The 13,891-nt window shown below is 38.4% G+C and overlaps 1 protein-coding gene across 1 annotated transcript in view; it reads right to left on the bottom strand.

The window, feature by feature from the left end:
- LOC126965201 (integrator complex subunit 1) overlaps nt 1–13,891 on the bottom strand; it is a 109,538-nt gene that overhangs the window by 38,805 nt on the left and 56,842 nt on the right. Inside the window, exons 24-30 of the mRNA XM_050808642.1 lie at nt 11,904–12,085; nt 5,429–5,608; nt 3,059–3,212; nt 2,366–2,505; nt 2,080–2,190; nt 1,445–1,572; nt 631–766 (exon numbers count right to left, since the gene is read on the bottom strand). Of these exons, the coding sequence (XP_050664599.1) occupies nt 631–766; nt 1,445–1,572; nt 2,080–2,190; nt 2,366–2,505; nt 3,059–3,212; nt 5,429–5,608; nt 11,904–12,085 (1,031 nt within the window). The remainder of the gene's footprint in view (nt 1–630; nt 767–1,444; nt 1,573–2,079; nt 2,191–2,365; nt 2,506–3,058; nt 3,213–5,428; nt 5,609–11,903; nt 12,086–13,891) is intronic.

The raw sequence follows: 13,891 nt of genomic DNA, 5'->3' as shown, positions 1-13,891 counted from the left end.
TCTGCAATGAAACGTGTTTTCGCTTCATGACAAACTATTTTAAAGAGCTTGGAGTATTTTTTTACATATATTTTAAATTCTTCACTATTATTGTAATGTTTCTCATAAAGGTCATATAAGCGTTTACGACTTTTGTGGATACCCATTGTTGCCCAATCATTAAAACTATGTTTGTTGTTTACTGTCACCGTTACTGGAGTAAAAATCCTGTCAAATTCCTCACAGAAGGAATTGAAGACTAAGTTGTAGTGAAAATTTGCAGTTTCGCCACAGTGTAAAAATGGTATCGTATTTACCAAATTATTTCTAAACCTCTCAAGACGGCTACCCGTATGGAGTGGTCCCTCAGGTAACAGATACCAAGGCAGACCCAAAATGAGATGGAGTGGAAGAAGATGGAGGAGGCATATACCCGGATGGGATCAAGATTATAGTTTAAGTAATAACATTAGTTTAAGGTATATTTTTAAGTTACTAACACATTAAAATATGTAATCTATAACTCTTGAATAAATATGCTTATTATTATTATTATATGTTCGAATATGACTTTTTTTACCTGAAATAAATAAATAAAATATTGCTGCAGACCCAGGAGGTGGGTGGTAATGGCAGGAGTCGGGCACGTACCTGCGCATGCGTGAGTGCGAGCGTGTCGCGCGGCACGCGGGCGGCGGGCGCGCTGCGGTCGCGGCCCTGGCTGATGCGAGGGCTGCCCACCAGGGTCTCGGCGAACTGCAGCACGGCGCTCGCCGACCACGACCACCTGCGGGCGACAGCCCTGTCACACGCCTGAATGTACCTACTGCATTCAGCCTTGCAAATATATCATGACTCAACATTTATTAATGTATTTTCCTATATTCCTTCTATAGATAGGAAAACACTTCATCCGCAAGGGTCATAACTCTTCCAGTTTTACCGTTCCGGAATACTTCTGTACTATCGCAATGTCACGAAAGTATTTGATTTTCTTCTATATGAAAATAAGGGACGAGACGAGCGAGACGTTCAGCTCATGGTAATTGATACGTACTATCCATTAAAATGCAGTACCGCTCAGAATTTTTGAAAACCCAAAAAAACTGAGCAACACTACAATAGCGATCGTCACCTTGAGACGTAAGATGTTAAGTCTCATTTGCCCAGTACTTATTATTTCACAAGCTACGGCGCCCTTCAGCCAGCAACACAGTAATGTTTACAGATAACTGCTTCACGGAAGAAAGAGCCGCCGTTGTGGTACCCATAATCTAGCCGGCTTCCTGTGCAAAGGAGCCTCCACCGAACTTATGATCAGTAGCTCGACGATAGTGATCTATTCTGTGTGGCGAGATTATTCGTTCTTTGGATATTGGCAAAACAACGAAATATTTGTTTTTCCATCACTCATGAAACTGTTATTTTTTAAAGCACACAGTGTACGGGACAGCAAGTGAGGTACCCCTGCGGGCCGCTCCCCAGCAGCTCCTCCAGACAGCGGTGCAGCGTGGGCCACGACGCACGCTGCACCAGCATGCCCACCAGCTGCGGCCGCCAGGCGCAGCCTCCGTGGACGAACATCACCCGCATCTGTAGAGGAAGTATATGAAAGAGATATTAAATTAGATTATAATTAAATATATTCAAATATAACGCATGACGTTACTCAATTAATACACAAATTATAGACTTTTTAATAGTTATTTATGTAACTGTGCAATCAGACGAGTGTTTTAATACCTAATTATCAACAGTTGCATACAAAACTATCTACACCCATAATATGAATCCTCTATAAAAGATTCTGAAACAGTTAGCGTACTACTAACATTAAAAATGCTACTCCTTGTAACCACAATATCATCCAAAGGAGTGTTATTATGCAAACGGATGATATAATGTTGTACTAACTTTCATTACAACACTCGTTTGGATGATGTAATGGTTATTGCGACATTGGGTGTTTTAATTATGGCAATAAGCAAACTGTTTCAGAATCTTTAATAGAGAATTTAAAGCATGGGTGTAAAAACGTTTAAAAAGTAACTTAGACACAAAAATATACACGGGTAAATGAAACACTTGTCTCTCCCCTACCAGTCTGTGCGCGGCGTCGGTGTGCAACTCTGCCAGCCAGTCCAGCAGCAGGCCACACCCCAGCGACCCCTCCCACACGTCGTCTCTTATTCCGCTCTCCTCTTCCTTCACCTGGAGCCAACGACAGTATAGTCTTTAATTTAAAACATATTAGCACCACATATGAATATTGGTATTGAACCTAGCAACAAAATTCACACGAATAGAGTACTTAGCCCTTGAAGAATTCAGTTGAAAGAAAGAACCACTGATAATAGGTCGAAAAGAACAGTGTGGTGTGACATACCTTCACGAGGACGGCCGGCTTGGAGCGCTGATTGCGGTGCAGCAGCTCGGAGATCGCGTCCACGATCACGTGTGTGTCCTGCGTCTCTATCACGCGGTTCCCGATCACCTCGAGCGTGCGGGACGTCGCCGACTCGAACGCTATGAAATACAATATACAATGTGTGTGAACTGTGAAGATACGCCAAGTTCTGAGATAAGTCAATCTCTTCTTTAATATGATCGCCCGGTACCAATTCACTGTATAATGCTTCCTATCTCATTTTCTCCCACGTTAAATCTATTAAATTTATGTGTACTGTCGCTTTTTCGTTTCATCGAATTTCAAATCACAGAGCTGCTAAAGAAGTTTTCACTTCAAAAAGCGTACACCTTCACAGAAGGCCGACAACACTTCTTCTGCTGTCCTTAAAAAATAAAACAACGTAGCTTTTTGCTTTTTTAGCCTTTTTCCGATCATAAATTTTACGATACCACCTTTTACACATGCATGAGTTATTATATGTTATTGTAATATATGTGAAGTGACGGCTCACTTCAGACAATGCAAACAGCGAACCGTTTCCAGAGCAGGCAAAAGCAATAAATCGGGCTTTCCGTGTAGGCATTAGCTGCACCTCAGAAGCCGGGTATGTGTATATTTCGTATTTTGAACATGGAATTCCTTCAAACAATTATTATGAAAAATGATTACCTGCAATGATCTGCTGTTTGGTAGCCTTGGGAGGCAGCACGGGCAGAGTACAGTCGTGTCCCGTCCTGAGCGCGTCGGGTTGCGTCAGAGCCCGCAGCGTGTCGCATACGGGCCCGCCGATGTGTCCCACACGTGACAAGAGAGGCCCGCTTATCTGTATGCATTTTGGATACGTTGGTGGCGGTATTACTTTTCAGAATGGGTGTAGATTCTGAATTTCAAAAAGAAAATGTTTAAAAGAACAATTTGAAGTTTCATTTGTTGGTCTCCATCCAGTAACATACGAGCCATTTTGTTCGCGGATTCCATAAAATGAAAGTTATTAAAAGTTCCATATGATCTAATTATATTGCAACGTTTTTCCATACGACCGACGTGTGCAGATTTAGGAAACAAGTTACGTAGTTAGTACGTAAGTCAGTTAAGTAATAAAAGTTAGTACCAAAAATAACAACAATCACTACTTTTACAGTTTAGTTTTAAACAATTTGTTATATTTCAAAGTGATAACCCTCACTTTTTGGATTAATTACGCAAATAAAATTTGAAAACAAAATTTTATGAACGATGCGGGACTCAGCCTGAAAGTTGAACAGAGTTGAACAAAGCATACAAGATTTTATCAACGATACGTCACTCGAACGGTTGGCTCAATTGGGAGAGCACTCGCACGGAAAGCGAGAGGTCGCTGGTTTGAGTCGATAGATAGATATCGTTTCAATTTGAATTTAACAATTTGAGTTCGAGACGTACTTACAGCACATATGGCAGCATCAGTCATTCCAAAACTGTTTGAAAAAATTGTACATGATGCCTTATTGCTAGCAGTGCGACCATTATTAACACCGTTTCAACATGGCTTTATTAATAAGCGTTCCACGGAAACAAATATTTGTGAGATGCTAGATATGATTTTCGATGCTATGGACAAGGGGTTTTGCGTTGATGCCGTGTATACCGATTACTCGAAGGCGTCCGACAAAATTTCCCACAGATTGTTAACTGCAAAAATGGAAGCAATAGGTATTCACGGTGACCTCTTGAGATGGCTCACATCGTATCTGCGTGATCGGACCCAAGCTATAACTGTCAAGGGGTACACTACATCATTTGTACCCATAACATCTGGCGTACCACAAGGCTCCCACCTCGGACCATTACTCTTTGATATATTCATCAACGATGTGGTCAACTGTATAAAAAAATCTCAGTTATTAATGTATGCTGATAATACTAAATTATTAAAAGTTATTAAAACGGAATTAGATTGTAACAGTTTGCAGGAAGATTTTAGATAGTCTCACTGACTATTGCTCAAATAATGGTTTACACTTGAACGCTGACAAATGTTGCACCATATCATTTACAAGAAAGAAGACAGTGTCAACGCATAATTATTATTTATTGGGTAATAAACTCCGCAGAGTTGACGAGGTGAGAGACCTTGGTATAATGTTGGACAAACAACTATATTTTGAATCACACATTAATAAAATTAAAAACAAAGCCTACAAGATGCTTGGATTTGTCCTTCGCCAAACAACTGATTTTAAAAACCCAAAATCCCTTATTTTACTTTATAACTCCCAGTTGGAATACGCTTCCACCGCTTGGAACCAACAGTATGCCTGTCACGTAGATATGATTGAGGGAATCCAGCGTAAGTTTCTTAAGTGCATCTATAAAAGATTTGGTTTATCGGCTAATAGTTTAACTTCCTTAGAATTAAGACGAGTAAGAGTATATAAGGATCAATTTTTTTTATATAAATTAGTCAATAGGTTGATCGATAGTCCTTATTTATTGAATAAAATCAAATATATAGCACGAAAACCTTTAAAGCGAAATAGTCGGCAGTAGTACACATTTCATCTTCCGCGAGTTAATAGTAACTACTGCAGAAATAAATTTCTCCAAAGGTCATGCGATAGGTATAACAATAAATACCAACAAATTGTTATTTTCTTTCATAAATACGGGAGGTTTGTATCTGAGATCAGGAAATGTTTCTAACTCGTTCCCTGATTGCAGCTGCAACCCTTACTTTTATCTATAACTTTAGTGTTGTATGCGAGCCTAGTTGTACCCGATCGAGTAATTAATCTAGCGATTATGAATCTACACGTTTGTGAAAACTTTGCTGGCTTATTCTATTTTTCTAAATTAAGGCTAAAACTATGTATAATATAAAGCTGTTTGTTTTCCAAATAAAAGAAAAAAAAATCGGTTTCAGTAATTATTGCTATAGCTACAGGTCTTATTGCATATAAAATGAAATAGCGAAGGAAAGTGAGCGTACAATTTTCGGGGTTGAACGAATGGAAAGGAGACCTAACAAGGCCTACCAGAGGAAGAGTACCTCCAACATACCTCCGCGAACAGTCGGGGCGCCGCTAGAGCGAGCGCTCGTAAGAGCGGCGCAACACGTGCGGGTCGCGCGCAGAGCCGCGCCGCTAGCCCGCTGTCCGCAGCGACGCAAACACCGCGGAGGAACTCTAGTGCGCTGCGGATGCATGCTCCTCCGCCAGACCTGCTCTCTTCAGCTATTTGCTGAAGGAAATAAAATACGTTCATATTATAAAAAGTGTGTGTGTGTATATAAGTATGCACGCAAGAAGTTATACTTCTTTGGCCTTACAAAGCAAAAATTCTTAAAATTATTTATTCCTCGTGCTATTCTACGTTTGTAGAAAGAACAATATTGTAAAAATCTTGCATCGATGGCTTTGACAATTAATTATTAAATAACGAATTCGGCTGTACGGGCTTGAACCCGTTGCCTATCCTAATAATGGACGATAAACCAAAAAAAAATAACGTGTGTCACAAACCTCAGAAAATTTTAGGAACCAACTTCACCATGTCACTTCTGTGTTACAGTGATGCGCGCGCATCTTAAAATTTCACTCTCATAATTTTCATAAAGCATTAGTTACTCAATTCTATTATCTAGGTATGTATAGAGGAACGTATATATAGAACGTTACTATAGCCTGAAATGGTAATATTGAAACAAAGTTACCAATGGGAGGCTCCTTTGCACAGGATGCCGGCTAGATTATGGGTACCATTTCGAATGGCGCCTATTTTTGCCGTGAAGCATAATGTGTAAGCATTACTGTGTTTCGGTCTGAAGGGCGCCGTATCTAGTGAAATTACTGGGCAAATCAGACTTAACAACTTATGTCTCAAGGTGACGAGCACTATTGTAACGCCGCTCAAAATTATTGGGTTTTTTAAGAATCCCAAGCGGCCCTGCATTGTAATGGGCAGGGCGTATCTTATAAGTCTTTTGTGGGGCGTTGTATATGCTTTTACAACAAGCTCCCAGATAATGTTCAAAACAAATGTATTACGAAATTCAAAAGAATTGTTAAGAAACGTTTGTGTGGTAAGTTTACTATAACATAAATGACTTTCTTAATAATACGACTGATTCGGTATTAAGCAACCGCCCACAGGCTATTAAATAATAAGTTTTATTGTACGATTTTAAATTGTAACCATAATCATGTCATAATATGTATGTCATCACATACCCCCGCACACCGCGGAACAGTTAAGACACATACTCGTAATCTTTTCGAATTAAATTCGCAAAAAGTGGGATAAAGCGTATTTTTTCTCAGAAATACTACACAGTTTGTCAGTTAAGAAATACACCAACACCTAAAAAGCAAATCTATAACGAAAAGTGAAGTGCTGTGATTAAGTAAACGTAATTTGTAAGGTTCAATGTGCAAAAAGAATCCAAGTGATTAGCAGTGTCGGCGTCACAGTGTACAAACCGGTCCAGCCACGAGACAGAAAAATAGGTATAACAGAGACATCCATCACTACTATCATTTACTATTTTCAATTTGGATAGAAAAGCATGAGCGGCGTTGCAGGTATATTTGAGGTTCTACTCAAATGCGACGGACTGAGTTCGCATCCCAGTAATCTAAGACTTTTTTTTTTCTATCGTTTTTCTTATAATAGAGATTTGTAACACATTGGCGTATTTCAGCCCTATTGAGCATCTCACGTAAATTTGCTACACATATAGTTGTTCAAAGACTGTCATCAATATGTTTGCGTGTGCTAGCTGTGGAGCACAACACTCTGACGGAACGGTATGCAGCGTCTGTAAGCAGCGATATGACTACCAATGCTCAGGTGTTTCCGAGGTGGGCTACCGCAAACTGGGTGACAAGAAGAACTCCTGGAAGTGTCCCAAATGCAAAACCAGCCAATCGGCAACCCCAGCCACCACATCACCGCAACCCCTTCAGCTGGAAAAAATTCATGAACAACTTAATAAAGTTATGTTCCAATTGACTCCGCTGACTTCCCTAGCGGAAGACATAAAAACAATAAAGAACGAGGTAACTAGTATGAAGGAATCACTGGAGATTCCAGACCAGAACTGGAGGCCTTCCACCTCATTGGCGTTCAATCAGAAAAGGTCAAAGACCTAGAACCTCGACTGATAACGGCAGAAAAAATAACGCTGGAGGTACCTGCTCTTAAATCGGAAATCGCCCGAATCAATCGAGAGCTACAAGATCGAGACCAATGGGCAAGAGCAAATAATGTGGAGATAAGATGGATTCCCCAGAATAAAAACGAGAACCTATATGAGATTGCAGAGAAAATAGGTAAAATTTGTGATGTTCATATAAAAAAGGAAGAAATAAATTATATTGCACGCATATCAACACGAGCACCTAACACAGAAAAACCTATAGTGATCGCATTCAACTGCCGTTACTCTAAGAAGCAGCTTCTGTTAAGAACAAGAAACTAAATCTAACCAGTCTCGGCTTCAGTACTGCAGGCAGCTTCTATATTAACGACCATTTGACGCAGCGCAATAAAAATCTTTTGAGTAAAGCGAGAGCTCTAGCTAGGGAGAAGAATTTCCAGTATATATGGGTCAAGCATTGCAAAATAATGGCTAGACGATCAGACACCTCGCCAATATTTTTTATAAAATGCGAAAGCGATCTCACAAAAATAACATAGTTATTAGGCCAATTAAAACTAAAATACCTTTTCAACTGTATAAACTTAAACTTGACAGTTTGGGAAACATTACTAAAACTAGCTCTTATTATATAAATTACAAAATTAAAATACATTTATTCTCCCAACTATTACTGGTAAACAAAAACAGACTAAGATGTTGTATTAATTCACCTACAATCACAATTAATTTAAATGGGTCAATATTTTATCGTTCCTTACGAGATGCTAACTAAACAAATTGTTGTAATTTAAAATACTATTTTTATATAAAGATTTGCTTGAGACTTTTGTTATCAGCTGATAATAATGGCGCCTAATAATCTTAATATCTACTATCAAAATACTCGAGGGCTACGAACAAAAACACACTTATTTAAAAGAAACATACAACTAAATTCATATGATGTTATCTCATTGACGGAAACCTGGTTGCTTAGCAGTATAAATGATTCTGAATTATTCGATGACCGATACATTATTTGGCGAAGGGACAGAAATTATTTAGCTACACGTGAAAGGTATGGGAGTACTTTTGGCCATAAAACGCGGACTTATCGCAGAAGAACGCTTGGAGTGGCGCACCTCTGCCGAGGATATATGGGTTACGGTCAGCTACAAAAATAATAGAACAACGCCTAAAATACATCTTTGTTGTATATATTTATGTAGTGAAAGACTTGGTCATTCCTTTAACTCACAATTAAATAATTTTACAGCAAACCTATCTCTCATTATCAATTCTTGTCCAAATGATATATTTATTATAATGGGAGACTTTAATTTGAGTAACATACAATGGTCACCTGGCTCTCATGATCATCCGGAACACTCAGGTGCCTCAGGTGAAGCACAGATATTATTTGTTGATAGCATGTCTGAATGTAACCTCACACAATATAACTTATGCCATAATATTAATAACAGAGTCCTAGATTTAGTACTAAGTAAAGCTTACCTTGCAGTTTCTTCTTGTGATGACCCCTTAATACCAGAGGACTCCCACCATAAATCTTTAAGACTAATCTTAAATGTAGAAAATCGTAATCACCTAAAGACAAACGAAAGACAGAAATACATGTATGAACAAGGTGATTACGATAACATCAAAATAATATTAGGTAAAATGGCTTGGGACGACTATCTACTAATCAATCCCATAGAAGAAGCAATAGAAGTATTCTACAAAAATCTATATGATACTATAAACAAATATATTCCTCACAAATTTTACTCGCCCAATAACTTTCCACCATGGTACACCGCATCACTAAAAAAAGTCCTCAAAGAAAAATTCAAATTTCTTCAGAAATACAATACTTACGGCAATACATCTGATTACAATACATTTTCTATACTGCGCAAAAGAGCGAAGGTTCTAGAAGCCCAATGCTATAAAACCTATATAGAAAGATGCGAGGAATCAACAACAAAAAATCCCAAATTATTCTAGTCATTCACAAAATCTATAAAAAACAATTCTAACATTCCTCCCTCCCGTCTCTTTTATGAAAATCAATCGGCAGACACAGGAGATGAAGTTTGTCGTCTCTTCTCAGATTATTTTCAATCGACGTTTCTTTCACCCACTACTAACCATAGCGATCAGAACAGGACTCAGCCAGACTCTAGTTTCTCAATAAGTGAAATAGAAATAATACCAGATGAGCTTAATAAACTACTCAAATCTGTAGACCTTACTAAGGGAGCAGGACCTGATCGAATTCCCCCATTATTTATACAAAAATGCGCAGATGTACTAACGGAACCTCTTACTATATTATTCAAACGTTCATTACGGGAAGGAGTAGTTCCGAAAATCTGGAAGTCTGCCTTTATCACCCCCATACACAAAAATGGCAGCAGAAATGACATTAAAAATTACAGGCCAATTTCAAAGTTATGCATTTTCGCTAAAGTTTTTGAAAAATTAGTCTACACCCAAGTCTATAATAGTGTATCAACCTTATTTATCCCCGAACAGCATGGATTTATTAGAAATCGCTCAACTACGTCTAATCTACTATCATTCCTAAATTACACAACATTTAACATGGATTCTGGGGGTCAAGTAGACTCTATATTCACAGACTAGCTGACCCGGCAAACGTTGTTTTGCCATATAAAGTATAATTCACGCGATAGTTTTATAAGTAATAAAATATAGTCTATATTATAGCCTGTACATCATTTTGTTCTATTGTCAATAGTTTTTGCAGCGCACGCAAAAATAGGTTTTCGATTTTACACCTTGTGTTACAAAATAGCAATTTTATTACGGATCCCTAATTTTGAAAAAAAAACGTTAGCCTATAGCCTTCCTCGATAAATGGACTACCCAACACTGAAAGAATCATTCAAATCGGACCAATAGTACCAGAGATTAGCGCGCTCAAACAAACAAACAAACACTGCAGCTTTATAATATTAGTATAGATTTTCGCAAGGCATTCGATCGAATTGACCATAAAATATTACTCCAGAAAATTCTTTCGGCAGAAATAATTTATATAGGTGGTTTACCCCGTACATTGAGAACAGATCACAGGCTGTGGTTCTCAACGGATACTCATCAGAATGGAACTTCGTGCCCTCAAGGATCCTTGTTGGCTCCATTGTTGTTTAATATCTTCATTAACGATATCGCTGCTTGTTTTCAACATTCCAAATTCCTACTATACGCAGATGCTATGAAAATATTTAAACAAATTCGTGACGTAGATGACTGTCTTTTATAACAACAAGACATGCACAGGTTTGAAAAATACTGTAGCATCAACAAACTAGACCTGAACGTTCCGAAATGTTACGCTATAACATTTACCCGTAAGCCTAATTTTATTAAATTTCAATATTCACTTAATTTTCATCCACTCAAAATTGTAAATGAGATACGTGATCTAGGCGTAATTCACGACTCTAAGCTTTCATATGATAAACACATTGAAAACATCGCTAATAGAGCCAACCAGTGTATGGGATTTATCAAGAGATCCTGTTCCCAATTCTCAAGTATCAAGGTTATAATATAAAAACGTTGTATTGTACATATGTTCGTAGCATACTCGAGCATTGTACACAAATTTGGAACCCTCAGTATGATATATATATTAACAGAATAGAATCAATCCAACGCAGATTTGTTAAATACCTTGAATATAAGTGCAAGACATACGACAATGATTATGATTCAAGATGCAGGAGATATCATATATTACAACTCCACGATAGACGCAAAATAGCTGATATTCTATTCTTAACAAAAATAGCACAATGTTACATTGACGCACCCCATCTTCTCTCGAATATAAATTTAAATATTCCCAGAATCTCTGCAAGACATCCTAAATATTTACATATACCCCACTGTGCGTCAAATTACAAACAAAACTCATTCTTCTCAAGAGCATCTCACTGCATAAATAATCTTAAAGGCTTTCCTGATTTTGACCTGTTTAATTCATCCACAAATTCTATCAGATCAAAAATTACTAAAAACTGGTTTAATGTGTTTCCCTAACTGTTACTATAAACATAATTTAACGTAGTGTTTAAATTCTCTCTGAACATAATAAATGTAATACCTATGTAACTATTAACATATTATATATAATACTTGTATAAAAAAAAAAAAAAAAAAAAAAAGGATGTACCTATATTACGCTATGTGTTATTAGAAACAATATGCGAAAACTATTAAATGGTGTAAAATGTTCACACTATTATTTAGTAATTAAGTTATTGTAACACTGTAAGTTTTCCAAATAAAATAAAATAATAAAATAAAAATAAATAATAAACTTTGGTCAGAAATATTGAGTCATCAACTTATTCTTACAGAATATAGCTGTGTAAAGCTGGTATCATAGTCGCCAGTGTATATATGGTCCACGTGGAACGCAGCGTCTAGCAAAGCCTTAGTGGAGGCGCCGTCCAAACGCTGAACTACGCTCTGTTCCGACCACTCCCATGCCTCTGACATCTCCTCTGGCAATGGCTCATCGTCAAATAATGTGTCATCTATATTGAAAACAAAAGAAGTATATTAAAAGATACAATTGATGACGCAAAGTTAAAATAACTGTTCGTAGTTCGAGAAAGAATAGCAACATCATCTCACTCAATTAGAACATTTACTACTAAGCATTTTACTTACTCATACGTACAATTTTGTTGTCATCATCATCAACAGCCGAAAGACGTTCACTGCTGGACAAAGGCCTCTCCCAAAGATTTCCACGACGATCGGTCCTGCACTGCCCTCATCCAACGTATTCCGACGATCTTGACCAGATCGTCGGTCCATTTTGTCTTTGCCTACCCACACTGTGTCTTCCGGTACGTGGTCGCCATTCGAGGACGTTACTGCCCTAACGGCCATCTGTCCGTCGAACAATGTGCCCTTTCCACTGCCACTTCAGTTTCACAATCAGTTGGGCTATGTTGGTGAGTTTGGTTCTCCTACAGATCTCCTCATTTCTGATTCGATCTCGCAGGGAAACTCCGAGCATAGCCCTCTCCGTTGCCCCCTGAGCGACCATGGAGTTTCTCATAAGGCCCACAGTTAGCGATCACGTCTGCGTACCGTAAGTCATAACTGTCAGTCATCAGTAATGACTTTAATTAATAATAATAATTTTGTAGTACTTGTATTTATATTATTTAATTCATATAGGAAGATCAACAGCGTACAACAGTTTTAAATAAAATCTAATAGTGGCAAAAAGCCAATGTAAGGTCCTCACGCTATTTATTGTTAGCTATAGCTGATTAAGATGTAAGCTATTTCTGGTTGACATTGTTAGCTATTGCTTGGTGACATTGTTAGCTATTGCTGGTTGAGATTGTTAGCTATGCATATATAAGCAATGAAACAATGTATCATGAAAACGTTTTTTGAATCCTAACCTGTGAATATCAAGTGTGCTTATTATTAGATTATAATTTTACATGTTTACTCTTTATAATTTTGCTTCTTACTACTTCTATTGTCTATTAGTGAATATCTGTGATTAGCTCTAAGTTTCTATTGTATTTTTATTTTGTGTAAATAGCTGTTGATATTCCTTGAAATAAATAAATAAATAAATATTGCTGGGTGAGATTGTTAGCTATTGCTGGGTGACATTTTCAGCTATTGCTGGTTGAGATTGTTAGCTATAGCTGGTTGAGATGTTAGCTAATTCTGGTCGACATTGTTAGCTATTGCTGGGTGAGATTGTTAGCTTTTGCTGGATGACATTGTTAGCTATTGTTGGTTGAGATTATTGGGTATTTCTGGGTGACATTGTAAGCTATTGCTGGTTGAGATTGTTAGCTATTCCTGGGTGAGATTGTTAGCTATTGCTGGATGACATTGTAAGCTATTGCTAGGTAAGATTGTTAGCTATTGCTGGATGACATTGTTAGTTATTAATGGATGACATTGTTAGCTATTGCTGGTTGAGATTGTTAGCTTTTGCTGGGTAAGATTGTTAGATTTTGCTGGATGACATTGTTAGCTATTGCTGGTTGAGATTATTACGCGCAGGAGCTGCGCCATGTAGCCGCGCTCCACGCCCAGCCGCACTACGGCGCCCGCCGGGCACGTTGAGCAGCGCGCTGACAAGTGACAACACAATCTGTGCGGTAAGCCACACGTCCGTTACCTGGCGGCGCAGGCGGTCGCTGCAGACGGAGCGCTGCGGCGAAGGCGTGTCCGCCGGTGGCGCCGCGCGCTCGCTGCACGCGCAGGAGCTGCGCCATGTAGCCGCGCTCCACGCCCAGCCGCACTACGGCGCCCGCCGGGCACGTTGAGCAGCGCGCTGACAAGTGACAACACAATCT

The sequence above is a fragment of the Leptidea sinapis genome, chromosome 6 (assembly GCF_905404315.1).
Source record: "Leptidea sinapis chromosome 6, ilLepSina1.1, whole genome shotgun sequence".
NCBI lineage: Eukaryota > Metazoa > Arthropoda > Insecta > Lepidoptera > Pieridae > Leptidea > Leptidea sinapis.
This window is presented reverse-complemented; position numbering and strand designations above follow the sequence as displayed.